An 18,786-nucleotide genomic window follows, 5' to 3' on the forward strand; every position below is an offset into this window, starting at 1 on the left:
GAACACCTTGTCTGCCATCTTTGGAGTTGCCACAGTACTGGATTTACCACGCTACAAACAAAGAATGCTCTCATTTTCATCTTTAATTGCCAGGAGAGCTATCTTATTAAGGTGGAAGGATCCAGCTCCTCCTTCTCATTCACACTGGATAAGGGATATTATGTTGTGCATGGACTTAGAAAAGATAAGATTTACTGTCCGAGGTCAGGAAAATAGATTTTATAAAGTTTGGCGCCCCTTCTTGTCAGTTTATGAGAAATCTACTACTATTGTCTCTGAGAAGCCCCCCCCCCCCCCCTTTTTTTAAATTTATTTATTTATTTTTTTGTTAATTAATGTATTAACAATTTATTTATTTTTATTTATTTATTTTTTACTTTGAGCAAATGTTATCTTATATCTGTATTGTACTTCAGTTCAGTTTTGTGTGGGTGTGTCTGCTGTCTGGGGTTTTGTTTGTGGGTTAAAATCTGTTAAAATATGATTACTACACATGGCTTTGTATTGTATCTGTCAATATATTTTCAGTAATCAATAAAGAGACATTTGAAAGAAAGAAAGACTGACTTTATTCAGAGAAACACATTTTGAATGTTTCATCATTTTTAAAAGAATTTAAATCATCATCTTTACAGTATGAAAACAAATCAAAGGCAGTCTGAACTTCCTTAACTGCAGCTTCTACTTCTACTGCTGCTGCTTGGTTTGCTTTCATGTGAGACTCGTCTTTTCTTTGCAGTGCTGCTTGGGTCATAAGAATGGCTTCTCTTTGCTTGTTTAGTCTCAGCGTTATTAATACAAATCTTTGATAATCTGTTATTTGCAGAGCAGCTGTGACACTCCAAAGCAGAATTGCTTCGACCGTCACAGCGAAATATATACTGGAGACCACCCATCGAATGTGCAAGGTCATTAAGTGAGTTTTCTATCTGCTGTTCGTCTCTGCGCTTACCATCTTCGTTTGTGTCGTAGACTTTTGTAAACACAAAGGCCCCATCCTCCCAGCAGTCAACGTGATTTTCAATCTTTTTGAGGATGTTGTATTTTTTGTTCCGGGCTGTACACTTGTCACATGGGGAGAGATAAGAGTAGATGAGAAGGAAGTTTCCGTCGCTCTTGCGGCTCAGTTGTTGTAGTTTTGAAAGAACTCGATACTCTGCATGTTCAGGACTTAAAGGCCTGGCTATAACCATGTTGTCGCTTTCATATACTTGAGTGTCTGCAGAGTTTTTTTCCCCAATGACGTTCTTCACTTTATTTTGATATTTGTTGTCGCTGAGGATTCTATTAAGCACATTAGTGTCTGCTTTCACTGGAATATTTGCAGCCAGACAAAATTGTCCATCTATTCTGTACCTGTCAACAAAGAGAAGAGCAGAGTTTTAGTATGACATTCATTCACTCAGAGCAGTGTTTGTGAAGGACTTCCAAGTGTGTGGATCCTGTTTTGTGGGATGGCTGCAGACAGAGAGATGTTCTTCATTTGTTTCAGACAGACTGCAGTTAGACTAATAAATCTGTTTCTAAATGTTACAAACTTTGTTGTTACACTATAACGCACACTACACTTTATTTTATTTTATTATTTGTTAGATTTTGGATATTGTATAATTCTTAAATTACACTGCACCTTCCCTTCCCAGACCTGTATTGTATATTGTGTATTGTATATATTGTATAGCATTTAAGTTAAATTATAGGACACTGTATAATACTAGAGAGACACTATCAACCGGAACCAAATTCCTTGTGTGTGTAAACATACTTGGCCAAAATAAACCTGATTCTGATTCTGATAAATGTAAAGTCATGGTAAAGACAAATCGGGACATAAGAAAAAATCATGTGGTCCTCTCAGCAGGGCTTAAAATGCTTTAAATACAACCTCAGATGAACAACTACACACAACATTTTACAAAGTCGTTATTCATTCAGCAGAACTTGAGCCAAAGTGCAGAAGCAGTGTGAAAAACTAAGTCCACCCTCACTGCTTCCACAGGAATTAAGAGTGTAACAGCCAGGTGCTGCTAATCAATAAATTGATTAACTGAACAGATGAGATCAAAGTGGAGATGTTTGGTCATAATGCACCAAGAGAAAACCCAGCTCAGCAGATCAGCACGGTGGAGGAGAGCTGAGGATTTGGGCTCCTTGCAATCACTGAGTGGACCATGAACTCCTCTATATACCAAAGTATTCTAGAGGCACTCCTCCAGTACCTCCAGGCCTTCCAAATGTAAAACTTCCCCAAATGCTGTTCATGGGTCTCCTGCATTACAGACAGTATCAGTATCGACCATGAAGGCATCTTTTTCTCTTATACAGGATTCCAAAGGGTGCTGGAAATCCTTGAAAATGCTTGGATTTTAATATTGTCCTTTCAAGGTTTGAAAAGTGCTTGGATTTCAGATAAAGTGCTTGAAAGTGCTTGAAATTGTAACTGCTTTTTTGCAGCTGCGCACATGAAGAAACATCGCAGACAAGAGTGTCTGCTGTGCACGCGGTGCTGCAGTTTCACGCTCTCATGAGGAAACTTAACACGTGTAGAGTGTTGATGTGTCATTCGCAAAAGAGCCGGCTCTAAGAGCCAATGCTTGGTAGTGAATAAGAAGAGCCGACTCCCACTGAATGAGAGCCGGCTCCCCAATTTCTCATTAGCTCTGCTCACAAACCCAAGGACAGGGTCAGAACTGACAGGCACACTATGCAGCCAGTCACACAAGGGGACATGGGATTAGACCATTAGGCTACGTTAAAGCAGAGGGTGAGATAAATGTTGCATCGTGCATGGGCGTAGTCCACAGAATAAAGTAATTATAAAGTTTATCATAAAAAGACTGAAGGCTAAAGGGCTTCTCAGCACACAAACCATTCATTTTTGATTATTGAGGCTACAATATGAGGCTACAAATGATAACAAGTAAAGAGCTGTTTGGGAGCCAAACAAGCCGGCTCTCTGAAAAAGCTGAACTTCCCATCACTAGTATGGAGCTGAATTGTATGTATGTCTATGAAAACTACCCCCGTAAAGAAAGGGGTGCTGAAGCGAGGTCCGGGCGATGCCATAGTGTACAAAGGGATGCAGTACGAGCACTGTATGTACACAAAATACAGCAACAGCGGAGTTTTCAGGTTTCTGGTGTTGTGCCAAAAAATGTTTTTTTAAGGGGTCGTTCACAATTATCAACATTTTCCGAAGCGTACAAAGAGTACTCTTTTTCAGACCCTTTCAGAATGCTGTGCACCAGTCTATTTACCGATATAAGCAAAGATAATATATTAATGTACTGGAAAATCTTGAAAATTGTACGAAAAGGTGTATGAACCCTGCTTTTCAGATCGAGTTTTACACACAGTCACTGACAGAGTATCAGCTGCTTTGGGTTAAAATCCAGGGGTTGCCAGTATTTTCATGATTATTTTACATTTGACTGTGAGACTGGGCTGGATGAAGGCACTAACAGGCAGAAAACCAAAATCTGCATGATAAGAAGCCTTTGGTTTTCCTGCCCTGGTGAAAGACAATAAATTTACTCACTCTTCCCTGATGGCTTTTACAATCCCAGTCAGCCAGTTCACGTCCACAGCCAGACTGGTTCCAGCAGCCAGCAGGACGCCCAGCAGAAAGCAGCGCAGTACCTTCATCTGCACCGTTTAAAACAACAGCAACAATCAAACTGATTTTCATTTAAGGAGTTCAATCAGAAACACTCTCAAACTCTCTCACCTTCACTGCTTTATTTCAAAACTGCAACAGAGAAAAGAAACCAGTGAAATACAGCAAACAGAATTCAGACCAAGCTGCAAAGTGCTGCTGTTCATTTACCTGCTCAGGTGGATAAAGGTCTCTGATCATCAGTTAGCTCAAAGGGAGTCATTCAGGAGGTTTTATAGAAGCAGAGGGGCAGGACGAGCAGCCCTAACAGCTCATCACCAGAACCCTAAAAATGAGGAAGTGCAGCATGAGGAAGAAGAGCAGAAAGCTTATTGAAGTGTCATCACACGTCTGAACCCTCACAGTCCTCTGAACATGTGGTCACAGTCAGCAAATATGATGAACTCTGTTAGTGTGGTAACTTTTTAAAGCTGTCTACTTTCAGCCACAATCAAACAGTTTAAGTTAGATTTAAAACTTTTAATAAATTAATAAATTGGTTCAAATCATCATCATTATGTACAGAGTAGGTCAGGAGAGGTCCAACAGTGAGTGTCTGCAGCCATCTGATGCTCATTTAGCCTGGAAAAAGAGTTTGTTGCTCTATAAAAAAGCCCTCCGTAAAGCTAGGACATCTTACTATTCATCATTAATTGAAGAAAATAAGAACAACCCCAGGTTTGTTTTCAGCACTGTAGCCAGGCTGACAAAGAGTCAGAGCTCTGTAGAGCCGAGTATTCCTTTCACGTTAACTAGTAGTGACTTCATGGATTTCTTTACAAATAAAATTTTAGACATTCGAGAAAAAATTATTCATAACCATCTCAAAGATTATTCTTCATGTTCGGCTGCTTTCAGCACTGCTGGTATTTGTTTAGACTCTTTTGCTCGAGTTGATCTTTCTGAGTTAACTTCAATAGTTACTTCCTCCAAACCAGCAACATGTTTGTTAGATCCCATTCCTACTAGCCTGTTCAAAGAAGTCTTTCCAATTATTGATGCTTCAATCTTAAAAATGATCAATCTGTCTTTATTAGTTGGCTATGTACCACAGACCTTCAAGGTGGCAGTAATTAAACCTCTGCTTAAAAAGCCATCACTGACCCAGCTGTCTTAGCTAATTATAGGCCAATCTCCAACCTTCCTTTTCTCTCAAAGACTCCTGAAAGAGTAGTTGTAAAACAGCTAACTGATCATCTGCAGAGGAACGGTTTATTTGAAGAGTTTCAGTCAGGTTTCAGAATTCATCACAGTACAGAAACAGCATTAGTGAAGGTTACCAATGATCTTCTTACAGCCTCTGACAGTGGACTCATCTCTGTTCTTGTCCTGTTGGACCTCAGTGCAGCTTTGATACTGTTGACCATAACATTTTATTACAGAGATTAGAGCTTGCTATAGGTATTAAAGGTACTGCACTGCAGTGGTTTGAATCATATTTATCTAATAGACTCCAATTTGTTCATGTAAATGGGGAGTCTTCTTCACACTTAAGGTTAATTATGGAGTTCCACAGGGTTCTGTGCTAGGACCAATTTTATTTACATTATACATGTAAATATCAGCTTTACCTATCAATGAAGCCAGATGACACACATCAAATTAGTTAAACTGCAAGAATGTCTTAAAGACATTAAGGCCTGGATGACCTCTAATTTCCTGCTTTTAAATTCAGATCAAACTGAAATTCTTGTTCTCGGCCCCACAAATCTTAGAAACATGGTGTCTAACCAGATACTTACTCTGGATGGCATTACTTTGGCCTCCAGTAACACTGTGAGAAATCTTGGAGTCATTTTTGACATATTAAACAAATATGTAGGACTGCTTTTTTGCATTTGCGCAATATTTCTAAAATTAGAAACATCCTTTCTCAGACGGATGCTGAAAAGCTAATTCATGCATTTATTACTTCTAGGCTGGACTATTGTAATTCATTATTATCAGGCTGTCCTAAAAGCTCCCTGAAAAGCCTTCAGCTGATCCAAAATGCTGCAGCTAGAGTACTGACAGGGACTAGAAAGAGAGAGCAGATTTCTCCCATATTGGCTTCTCTTCATTGGCTCCCTGTTAAATCTAGAATAGAATTTAAAATTCTTCTCCTCACCTACAAGGTCTTGAATAATCAGGCCCTATCTTATCTCAAAGACCTCATAGTCCCATATCACCCCAACAGAGCACTTCTCTCTCAGACTGCTGGCTTACTTGTGGTTCCTAGGATACTTAAGAGTAGAATGGGAGGCAGAGCCTTCAGCTTTCAGGCCCCTCTTCTGTGGAACCAGCTTCCAGCTTGGATTCGGGAGACAGACACCCTCTCTATTTTTAAGATTAGGACTAAAACTTTCCTTTTTGATCAAGCTTATAGTTAGAGCTGGATCAGGTGACCCTGAACCATCCCTTAGTTATGCTGCTATAGGCCTAGTCTGCTGGGGGGGTTCACATGATGCACTGTTTCTTTTCATTCACCTTATTTACTTTGTTTATACTCTGCATTACACTCTGCATTTAATCATTAATTGTTATTAATCTCTGGCTCTCTTCCACAGCATGTCTTTTCACTCCCCTCAGCCCAACCGGTTGCGGCAGATGACTGCCCCTCCCTGAGCCTGGTTCTGCTGGAGGTTTCTTCCTGTTAAAAGGGAGTTTTTCCTTCCCACTGTCGCCAAGTGCTGCTCATAGGGGGTCGTTTTGACTGTTGGGTTTTCTCTGTATTATTGTAGGGTCTTTACCCACAATACAAAGCGCCTTGAGGCGACTGTTTGTTGTGATTTGGCGCTATATAAATAAAATTGATTTGAATTGAATCTGTGAAGCACGGTGGAGGCTCTGTCATGGTTTGGGCTGCATCTCAGTCAGTGGTGTTGGAGATCTCATTAAAATTGATGGAATTATGAACACAGAAAAGTACCATCAGAGTTTGATCCACTATGTAATACCATCTGCAATGATCCCAAACACACTGCCAGTGCTGTAAAAGCATAATTGGATAGGAAAACACACAGTGGAAGACCATCAGTCATGGACTGGCCTCCCCAGAGAACAGACCTCAGCATCACTGAAGCAGTGTGGGATCATCCTGACAGAGAACCAAAGGCAGAAACATCCAAAGCAGAGCTTTGAATGTCCTTCAAGAAGCCTGGAAAACTATTCCCAAAGACTGCTTAAAGTAGAAAGCTGCCTCAGAGAGTTCAGGCTGTGCTGCAGATTAAAGGTTACACCAAATATGGACTTTCAAGCTCATTAGGACTGTACAAACTCTGATTTTGGCCTATATGCTGTATTTCTGTGTATCCTGTATTGTATGTTTGCAGGTTTCAGTATGTTGCTGCAGGTATTTCCCATTTAGCCATCAAATTATAAAGCAATGAGGGGTGGGTCAAGACTTTTGCACAATATTGTAAGTGATGTCATATTGTGAGCTTCATTAGATTCTATTTTGTGCACAGGCTGTGATCATTTTACCTGTGCTGCTGCTCAGCTTGTATCCGAGTCGAGGAGCAAGGGCACCAGAGAATCCAAGGTGACGAGAAGCCAGCCCCCCCCCCCCCCCCCCCCCCCCCCCCCCCCCCCATGCACAGGCTGGCAGCAGGGCTCCCGGCACCCAAGGACCACCCGACCCCCCACAGAGCCCCCTACACCGAAGAAGCCAACGCAGCCCTGCGCCGCAGACCCCAGGGGAGCAGGTCAACACCCACGTCAGAACATCCAGCCCCACCTAGGAACCCCGAGGCACCCACACCCCTGGGGGGCAGGGGGGGAGGAGACAACCAGCAAGGAGCAGCCAGGAGGTAAGGCACAAGGCCCAGGCCCAGGTCCAGCCATACATACAAACACACACACGCACACCCGCAAGCACACCCTGTCAGGTTTTGGCTGTGGCAAGCGAGGCAGAGGACCCCAATGCAGGACTCAGACGAGGAGTTTAACTGTAACTTAAATCTTTAATCCAAAATACTGGAACATGGCGTAAACATGAACGTGACATGGCATAAAGCACACAGCAGGGGGAAAAAACAACGATTAACTGACAACACGACAAGGAACTAAACAACACTGAGCCCTTAAATACACAAAGGGATAACGAGGGAAAAGGAGACAGGTGACAACACAGGTGAACGAAATACACTAATGAGACACGGGGAAGTAAACCTACACAAAGCACAAGGAACACAAAATCGTCAAAATAAAACAGGAAGTGACCTAACCAAATACATGCAGACTTAACACAGGGAGACTGACACACAGAGCTAAGGGAAAGGGAACCTAAAAACAAAAGGGCCAAGACTTAAACACACAGGAGCACAGGGAAAACCAGAACATGGAAAACTACACAGAAAACAAAGATAAACTAAAATTCCCAAAATCCTGAACAACCAGAAGACAGAACTTCACAAAAACTCAAAACACTGGGCCATCGGCCCAGGATCATGACACACCCATGTACACATTTATGCACAAATACACATACATGCATATACACACTCACCCACACACATATAAACATAGATTCACCGTACGTACACATTCACTCACCCACCCATACTCACGAAGACTGTGACAAATAGACAAAGACACACATTCATCCATAGCTACCCACCCTCTGAAGATGGAGCGAGTGGAAACCACCTCAGGGCCAACAGCGACCCCAAGACACCGCCAGCCCGGTCCCTAAGGAACCACCCGACCCCCACCCCGGGCGAGTTGTAAGAAATTGGGGTGTGAGATGACCCATCCACCCCTCCCCCTCCCCAACTTGTAAGTGTATGTGTTTATGTTTGTGAATGAATAAGGTGTATAGGGTGCAGTTAAAATTGAGGGGACAGTTGTGCCACAAGCACCAACTGCTGGTCATCAGTGCTCGCCCACACTGCCCCCCCAAAACCCTCCATGTCTAAAGTGCAAATAAAATTTGGGGACAGACAGTACAGTAATGAGGATCTGAGTGGGGCCACCTCAGCGGCCCCATCTCATCAACCTCTGGGTAACATGACTGCCCCAAAGGTCCTGTGTGTATTAAGTTGTATGTGTGTATGTGTTGTGAATTATAATGACTATAGTGCAATTAAAAAGGAGAGGCAAGTGGCCGCGCGGCTTTGCACATGGCCTCTCCACCCTAAAAAAAACCCTAAAAAAGGCAACCTGGAAGAAGAAAGCCAGCTGTCCACTGGCTCAATAGGCACCCCGACCTCCCATACCCCAGCACAGGGCAGGGGGAGGTGAGCCCGGGACTGTGGTGACAGCATCCCGGAGCACTGCAGCATCTGAGACTGGCGCCACTGACCCCAACGCAGAGGGCGGCCCGCTCACACTAGACGCCCATTCACTCGACAATAGACACAAACAAGTGACAGGACATACTGACCTGAGTTGGAAATATGGTGCCCTGTCACCCCCCCACCCCCACCCCATCCCCCCGCAATGCAGGTACCCCAGGGCCCCAAAAGCGCAGACACGCCAATGCAGGCCAGGCCAACTCACCCCACCCAGTGGTGTGCCCGGGACAGCAGAGACCCCCCCAGCACCAGGGGGGACCCACCGGGAGCTGGCACGGCTCCAGGGCCTGGGCCCCAGACCCCAGCCCCCGAGCCACACAGGGAAGACCAGCCTACCGACCGAGGGCCGGCACCCACCCCCCCAAGCACCCCGGCCCACAGCCCAGGACCGTAAGGCAACACCATCCAAGCCCCACAAGCAGCCAACACGATACCGCAATAAATATTTTACGCTAATATTGATTGAAAACCCGCAAAACATCGAGTCCGGGAAAAGTGAACAGCGAAGTAGCGAGGGATTACTGAAGTAGTAAATGGCCTGGCTCTTATAGAACTTTTCTGTTCTACTTGAACACAAAGCACTTTATAAATGCTTCATTCATCCATTTACACACATTCACACTCCAATGAACACATCAGGAGCAGCTTGGGGTTCAGTATCTTGTCCAAGCAAATTTTGCTGGGAATTGAACCACCAACTTTCCCATGAGTAGATGACCCGCTTTACCTCCTGAGCTGCAGTCACACCAGTGCACATACCTGCTGCATCAGGTCACGTGGTGCAGGGTTAAAGCCAACATGCTTTTCTGGATTTTCTGACCCACAATCCTTTGAGAGAGCACAGCATGATGATTAACAACATTTTGTGCTGCAGCCTGACAAGTATACAGAAAAACTCTCTCCCACCCTAGTAACTGATCCACTATTACCACACAAACATATGCAGAGTGCTTTATTAGAGTCATTTCAGGTCTAAACTTTCAGATAAAACAGAGAGTGGTCACTTGAACTTCCTCACTGTTCTGCTGAGATAATATTCAAACTTCTGCTGCTGCAATGACAAAGACACATTGTGAAAGGTTTTTGTCTCCTCTCTTACAAACTCATTGTGTAACTGACCACTAAAAGCTCACAGTTAAACTAATATGCATGAGTCCATAAACCCTGAAAAACATGCAAACACCACACAGAAAGGCCCCATGAGGGTTTGAAGCCTCCTTACTGTGAGGTGACTGCACCATCCAGAGAAGAAAACCTAACCAGCAGTGACCGCTGCACAGGGGCGGGCAGGGGTTGAAATTCAGCCTGAGCGCTTGGTTTGGAGAGGCCTTTTATTCAATTGTACAATGGAGCAGCAAAAGGGGGAAAAAAGATCGTCAACCCCCCCTTAGCTGGTGTCTCGCCCTTCACCTCTCCTAATGGTGTGCTGGGCTGCAGTGTTAATTTTGACAGCAAATTTTGATTTAGTTTTAGTCATAGTCTTTTGACGAAAGTGTAATTTAGTTTTAGTCATAATTTAGTCATTTGAATAGTTTTAGTTTTAGTCTAGTTTTAGTCCACAAATTATCATAAGAATATAGTCGACTAAATCTAGAGTCGATTAAGTCGACTAATTAGGAGATTAGGAAAGGCTAATCCACCGCGGTGTGGTGATTTTCTCTAAACACAAACACTAAACTGGGAAAAACACTTCACCCTGCATGACATTAAAATGCTTACATTTGCATGGAGATCTGGGTGACTGGTTTGCAGATGTCTAAACTCCACCACTGATAACCTACCAAAAAGTAACAAATCAGAAACATAGTCCTACCTCACAAATTTATCCAAAAATAGGGGAAAACAGTTACCATAAAATAAATTGCAGTTCACCCCCACACACTCCTTTCCTCTTTCTACAGTAAAGTTGCAAGACACAATAATCCCTGATGTAGTTGGTTGAAAGCTCAGGGAGGTGGCGGCCATCCTGGCTCCGTATATAGGGCGTGGTCCTCAGGCTGGAGCCAATCACCTGTAGCCAATCACCTGTAATCAAACTAGCATACTTCTATATACATATATAAAGACATCTTCACAAAAACAAAGCAGACATTGCTCAAAATTAAACAAAAATTGCAGCAGTCATAATTTCACACCGACCCATGAATCATTCAGACATAAAAAGTTACCAAATTCAAGGGATGAACTATAACAGACAGCTTTGAAAAGACCCTTAAGGAACTTTATAATCAGCAGCCTGTTGCAAAAACACATTTCCCCCCCCATTTCTTTAATTGAATCTCTGAAAAATGCCAAAGATAACACAGTTTGACATCCATAAAATAGTATTTTTGCACCAACAAGGTAATTCAAATAGAGCTATTTGTCCAATCAGGGGTCAAAGCAGTTCAGGGGGTCTGCCAGGGAAGTGGCACAGTCCAGGAGGCCACCTAGGCCAAGGAACAGAAGAAAACAAAAATGCAGGGCCATAACAAAAATTGGCAGCACAAAGCCAGAAAAAGCAGTCCAACACTAAACACTGGGGATGAGGATGAAGAAGGGCTAAACAGTTCAGGAGGGTGAAGGCCAAAACAAAAAGCAAAACAAAATACAGTGCCAGAACAAAAAGCAACGGCACAAGGACAGTACAGCTTCTTGACTGTGTTGCAACCTATACAGCAGCTTGACTGCTCCTCGTCCTATACAGCAGCTTTAATTCTCTGCGTCTGTACAGCAGCTTGACTGCTCTGAGTCCAATATAAAAGTTTGACTGCTCTAAGTCTATACAGTTCCTTGACTAGTTTGTGTCCTAAAAGGCAGCTTGACTGCTCTTCTTACTATACAGCAGCTTGCTTAGTCTGCTTACTATTCTCCTGCTTGACTGCTCTGCATCAAAAACAGGAGCTTGACTGTTGTTAGTCTTGTACAGCAGACTGGCTGCTCTGTATCACATACAACAGTTTGACTGCTGTGCTATCTATATGACATCTTGTCTACTTTGTGTCCTTAGCACCAGCTTGACTGCTTTTAGTTCTATACAGCATCTTGACTGCTCTTCTTACTGTACAGGAGCTTGAGTCCTCTGCGTCCCATGCTGCAGATTTTCTGCTCTGCGTCCTGTGTAGCAGCTTGACTGAGCTATGCCTTATACAGTAGCTTCACTGCTCTTAATCCTATACAGCAGCTTGACTGCTCTGCGTCCTATACAGCAGCTTTATTGCTCTTAATCCTATACAGTAGCTTTACTACTCTGTGTCCTAAAAAAGCAGCTTCATTAGTCTGAGTCCTTTGCAACAGCTTCACTGCTCTGAGTCCGTTACAGCAGCTTGACTACTGTGAATCTGATACAACATCTTGTCTACTTTGCATCCTATAGAGAAGCTTGGCTGCTCTGTGTCTAATAGAGCAGCTTTACAGCTGTGCATTCTAAACAGCAGATTGACTGCTCTTAGTCCTATATGCACAATAAATGTGTGGCCATGTGATGTTTGACCTGTAGCTGCAGCAGCATGAAGAGGCTCGAATCATCAGTGTACCATTTGATGTCCTTAGTGCAGCTGCCCAACATGTGGAAGGTCTCCAGTTCACAACCAGAGGCATTCATGTTTTTTTGTTTTGAAGGTGGGAATAAATGAAGCTGGAATTTTAGAACCTTGGATTAGCTGAAGAAGAAAAGAAAACTCCACCTGCCTTTTCTTAGCATGGAAATCTGAGGAAGATCAATAACAGTCAAAAGGTAAGAAGGAAAAAATGAATTGAATGAAGTTGGCTTGATTTTTTTTATAGTGCTCTGTTCTTCCCTATCTGTTTATTATAATTGTATTTTTATAAACTCAAACGTAAGATCTCATTTAAATGCAATCCTTGATTTGCTGTATTTAGTTTAAATGTAGTAAAGTTATCTGCACTCCTGTCATTGATTTCACTAAAAATGGCATCTAATCTAATGTTTCTAAACTGGATCTTTGACCTTAGGCTGGTTTTTCAATCAAAAATCTTGTAAAATGTAAAATCATCTTTGTGTGGGTTTGTGGACAGCGTGGCTGTCAGTGCCACGCTGGGCTCGCTGGGTGGTGCCTCGTCTCACAGAGAAAGCTGTGACTGCCATAATGTACAGGTAAAGGCACCCAAACGCACATAAGCAGGCAGGAAATGAAAGTGAAAACTACCTTTATTATTTGTGAGCTTTATTGCTACTGGCAAAAGGTCCCAAACACAAAATCCATGAATCCAAAAGGAGATCAAAGCAACAAAGATCCTTCAAAGGCAGGGAGACATGAGGAGCACAACCAGAGGAGGAACACAGTAAATACACTCACTGCTGCTTTAGAAAAACACTCCAAACAGCCTCACAAACTGCACAACCTCCATCTTTGGGCTCCTGCAGCCTCTCCGTCTCCTCCGTCCACTCCTCCACAGTACTGTGATTTGTGTGGATCCTTTTGGGCTGGTCACACTTGCTGGGGGCGTCCCGAGGTGAAAGAGGAAGGGGATAGAAGAGCAGCTGTGAGCAAACAGAATCAGGACATCAAGAAAACTGTTTGATTTTTGTGCAGAAAATGAGATTTGCACGGTTACATGGTCATTAGCAGTGGGTGTAGCAGGGAGAGTTAGCTCAGAGTCTGAGGAGCGCTGGGGAGCAGGAGCCTGGACGTCAGGGGCGTCTCCATGGAGACAGACGGTCACACCAGATGGCTCACACCTGGGTACGTAGGCCAGATCACCTGAGCTGGCTGCCGGCATTGGGAAGTCCCAGACATCCTCCTCCATCCCCTCATCCACCTCTGGGCTCTTTGTCCTTTAGCCTGCCTGCTGGGGTCCAAGGGCTCAGGCCTCATCTGAGCATGCTCCATCTAAACAGAGGACAGGAACATGACCGGGTACTGCAGGAACACTTCGAGATCCGTAAGAAGAGAAAGCTGCTGAAGTTAGGAGACATTAAATGATGCTCCAAGTGAAGCCTCTTAGTTTCCTGTAAAGCAGCTGAAAGCTGTGATGCATAGAGAGTGTTCTGCTCAGCTCTTTGAGTCCTTTATTAATATAATCACTGATGTCAGCAGGGGTTACTGATCCAGGAGCAGCTCAGCCTGTCTCAGTGAGTGCCGAAGTGCAGCATCTCCTACAGTTTATCTTCTCACCAGCAGAGGGCAACAAATCAGCCTCAATGGAGCACCAAACTCCTTCACAGTTAATGTCCACTACATGTTAGTTATATTAAAGCTCTGCTGAGCTTCATCAATAAACCATCTTTAAACATCATTACCAGTGTTTTTCCTGTTAGATCAATGGCAAACTAGTCACATGTGACACTATTAAAGAAGTTTGCAGCCCTACAATGATCCTGTAATCAGCTCTAAATGTTCACATGATAAAAACATTCATCATAAGAAGCTGAACTTTACATAGAATTAATTTTTCTTCTCTTTATCACTCACAGCCATCTGCAGCCACTCTTTGCAATTTCTCACTCACTAAGATCTTTTTGCATTTCAGATCCCTGCTGTTCCCCACTTGTCCTGTAGGTGGCCTCAGTGTGTTTCCCCATTGCTCCCAGTTAGCTAATTTCCTCCTCCAGCAGAACAGCCATTCCCCGATTTTTCATCACTTCCTGTGATGGTTGTAAATTGTTCCTAAAAAGCAGACGCAGTGATTTGCAGCCACTTGCATCCATATTTCAGGTCAAATCCTACAGAGACAACAGAGCAAAGCTGAGACTGGAAACTTTCCTGTTTTTAAACACACATTTGAAACTTGATGCCAGTGAAATGAGCAGGGGCAGGAATGGCTCCAAATCATCTCCAGCTGATGAGCCCTGCTCTCTGTGGCCTCCTTCAGGTGTTGATTCTGATCAGTAATTGGACAGGTGCTTTCAGCTCTGCTCTCAGTGCTAACATTATTTCTTTCTTTGTTTAATCTTGTGTGTGTGTGTGTGTGTGCGTGCGTGCGTGCGTGCGTGTGCATGTGTGTGTGACCTTATGTGCTTCCATGTTGTAAATTGTGTGTCTGTAAATCAGCGGTTTGTCTCTTGTTCATTCATTTTGTTTCCAGCTTTGTGGTTTGGTTTGTTGGAACTTTTTGTGTTACGCCCCACGCACACTGTTACAACACTCACTCCCACGTGAGTGTTGTAACAGCAGTGTTAAAAAATGTGCTCGCAAACAATGTGTGGATTACAAAGACATCAGAGGCTGTGGGACACCCCCAACATGTCATTACAGAGGACGCGCACACATCAACAGACTCACACTGAAGTTTCCTCCACATTTGAGCTCAAATGCAGGAAAACTGTAACTTTCTGTAACACAGTGTATCACTGAATCTGAAGCTCTGAGTTCAAAGCAACACAAGGAGCAGGTTGATGAAGCTGGAACTGAACCTTCTAGTTTCTCACTGAGCTTACTGAGGTATTCAGGTACACTGCACCACCAGCATCCACCACATCATTGTGGAGGTGTGACTGTGTGAGTGACAGCAACTATTAAAAACTGCCTTTCTACAAACAAGAAGCTGAAAGCTGGATTCAAACCTGCAACCTCTCTATTTGGATCCACACACTGAAGCCTGGGAGCTGTCCAGCAGCTGCTCCCCTGATGATGAATCTGACTGAAGGAAGTGCCAAATAAAAAGTGCAAATGTTCCCAATAAGAAAAGAAATGCCAAACTCACTGAAATCAAAGGTGGAAAAACAAAAACAATGGGGTAAAAATGACAAAAAGAAACAAACAGAAAGGTCAGAGCCTCCATTTGAAGCTGCATTTACACTAAATCATCATTATTTCTTCTTCAACAACTTGAAGTTGTTTCTCACATTAGACAGAGTGACAGTCTTTCTTTCAGAGCTGCATTTGAATTCTCATTAGCAGCATGTGAGGCACATTTACACTAAAATCAGCAAAGATGCTAAATGTTCATCAGGAGTCAGCAGCTGAATGCTGATCCAGCTTTAAACAAACCAGAGGACTGAAAACACTTGAAGCTTTAGACACTTTGTTACCAGCAGCCTGTTACAAACACACATCATTTGTTCCCGTTTCTTTGGTTGGATCCATGAAAAATGTCAAAGATTACACAGTTTGACAAATAGTATTTTTGCAGCAACGAGGTGATCATCACAGAGATATTAGCTGCAAACTTGGCACATCTCAGCATGGTGTGCAGTGTGTCCTTTGGAAATGGAGGAAATTGGACAAGTGGAGGAGCAAAGAAGAAGAGCGTTCTTGATTCCAGATGTGTCTCTGGTAACTGTGAGTAGCACACAGTTTATCCACTGCTGCAGGAGCTCGTTTTACTGGGACACGTCGCTCATTTCAAAACACTTCGTGTTACGGCCCGAGCAGGGCCTGCTGTGACTTTTTGATCCACTGGGTGTGGCTTGCTCTCTCCAGCCACCCCTTTTGGTACAGCTGACTCAACTCTGCAATTAAGCAAGCTGTGACTGTAAAGAACTGTGTTTCAATATGTGTTTCAGTTGCTTATTAATTCAGTGTAATGCACAATAATTAAATGTATGAAATAAAATATTTTGCAACAAGGCTGCTGTTCCTTGTGACAACAACACAGGTCTGGTGGATTCGAATGTCACCTACAAATCTAATTATGGAAATTAAGGAAGGGAAACTCAAGAAACAATATGTAAAGATTTTTATTCAAGAATATTATTTCCTCAGCTGTTTTGGGGCTCAGTCGACATCTTTTTTTGCTAATTACCTCTCCAGCTTTGGAAAAAATCTGTTCACATGGCACACTTGTGGCAGGGATGCAAAGATATTTTTTTGGCAATAAATAAAGGTGAGGATAAACAGCATGTCGTTCCTGCCAATAAATCAGTGGATCCTCTGTTTGTGGAAGAAATGCATTTGTTAGGTATTTCTTGACCTCTACTGCGGCATCAGCAGTTGCACCGTGGGTACTCTGCGTTTCCATAACCCGGCTGTCAAAAAGTTCCCACAAACTGTCTGTCAAAGGTTTTATGGCCGTGGTTGAAGCTGCCTTCTTCTGCTCCTCGTGGTGCTTGTGGTGGGCCTGCAGCTGTTGATGGCTGTGGTTCTGAGTAAATGAAAACAGTTTTAATGGTAGGGTCAGCCAGTTAGTTATACAGTATAGGCATCGCAAACACATAATTTGCATTATTTCTGATATCACCTCATACAGTGAAATGAAAATAAACTGCTTACCATCATTGGTAAGATGGCTGAGCGCATCAGTGACGCACACTCCAGAGTCAGGGTCCTCTCTGCTTCCTGGGCTTTCATCGGATTCCCAAAAGGTAGATTTTTAAACCTTGGGTCGAGCAATGTGGCCAAGGAAAACACCTGGAATGACTCATATGTCCCACATCTGGTGTGCAGGCCATCCTTCAAATGTGAGCCTAATGTAGAACAGGAACAAAACATAAAGTATAAATAAAATGAACTGGCATATCTTGATGGTTATGATCAATTATGCACCAACTCCAAGGCTATCCTGTTACTAGAACTTACCTAGTTGTATAGCAGGCTCTAGTCCTACATGTTTAATTGTTGCTGACAGTTTGTACTGCAGCATTCTGTACAGTGGTATCAGTTTTGATGCTGATACTCTCTGCTCCTCTGACATTTCTGTTGTTGCAAGCTTAAATGGTTGAAGGAGTTCGTGCATTCTTGAACGAGTCCATATTCGTAACTTGTCAGTGGAACAACATCACTGCTGAGATTGGAAAGTGCAGCACCCACAGGCTCACGTTGCAGCATGTCACATGTGCTGTTCAATCTTGTCTTCACCTCTTGAATCAGTTTTACTGGTGGTTTGCCCATCAAGCCCTGCATGTTCACCAGTTTGTCTTTGGCCTTGGTGCTGGATCTGAACAATCCAACTATTTTTCGGGCTTTGTTGCAGATTTCTAGCAGAGCAGGTGTCTGGTCGAGAGCCTTCTTTACAATAAGATTAAGAGTGTGTGCAAAGCAGGGAACATGGCGTAGGTTCAGTAACTGAACACTTAAAGCCATGTTTGCTGCGTTATCAGTGACAAGGCACTGAACTTTTGATGTTATTCCCCACTCAGCCATGAGCACACTTTTTGCCTCCATTATGTGCTCAGCTGTGTGGGACTGCTGAAACCTGGTCACCCCAAGCAGAAATCTTTGTGTCACTTGTGATATAGTGGCAAGTCACACCAAGGTATCCATCCATGTTTATGGAAGACCACGTCAGCCGTAAGACTAACAAAATCAGCCTTCTGTAGGTCTGCCTTCACTTTCTCCTTGGTGATCTTGTACTTCTCCTCCACCATTTCTTTGAGTGCTTTTCTTGATGGCAGGTTGTAGCTGGGGTCAAGCTTTTGGACAAAGGCCCTAAAACCTTCATCCTCCACAACAGTGAAGCGCTGCAAGTCCTTCACCACCAAGTTCACCAGAGCCTCATCCAACTCTTTCTGCCTGCCTTTTAAAAGAGAACATAAAATTTATCCCAAAAGAGTAAATGTAGAGTAAAAGTAGATGTATCTTCAATAACCGCTTTGGGTATGAGGCTGTTACTTGGCCATACAACAGCATTGCCAAAATACGCTAAACAACCAAGCTGTGTCACATTTCCACCTGAAAATAATAAAGTCTTTGGGAACTAAAGTTAATATTATGTCAAATACACACAGACACAAATATATTGTGCCTTTGGTGGTTTTTGCATAAATACAGACAGGCAGGAAACATATTGATTCAATACAATTCTCATTTTTCAGTATTTGTTTGCTATTTCAGTGTTGACAATGGAGTCCTGTAATGTGGCTGAGATTTATCATTGTTTGAGTATTACTGAGTCCCATTTCAAACTGTTCTTAGTGAGTTTTAATGCATTAAGGCTTTCAAATAATCTTTCAAACAATGCATACCTTGATTAGATGGC

The 18,786-nt window shown here is 43.1% G+C and overlaps 1 protein-coding gene across 1 annotated transcript; it reads right to left on the reverse strand.

The window, feature by feature from the left end:
- Positions 1–545: 545 nt before the first annotated feature.
- On the reverse strand, positions 546–4,204 carry LOC115772978 (uncharacterized). The gene is made up of 4 exons (XM_030719449.1): positions 3,827–4,204; positions 3,728–3,748; positions 3,539–3,645; positions 546–1,356 (listed from the first exon to the last, which is right to left on the reverse strand). The coding sequence occupies exons 3-4, from the start codon at positions 3,643–3,645 to the stop codon at positions 669–671; spliced, it is 795 nt and encodes a 264-aa protein (XP_030575309.1). The 5' UTR covers positions 3,728–3,748; positions 3,827–4,204; the 3' UTR covers positions 546–668.
- Between the last annotated feature and the right edge of the window lie 14,582 nt (positions 4,205–18,786).

Source organism: Archocentrus centrarchus, chromosome 22 (genome assembly GCF_007364275.1).
Source record: "Archocentrus centrarchus isolate MPI-CPG fArcCen1 chromosome 22, fArcCen1, whole genome shotgun sequence".
Lineage (NCBI taxonomy): Eukaryota > Metazoa > Chordata > Actinopteri > Cichliformes > Cichlidae > Archocentrus > Archocentrus centrarchus.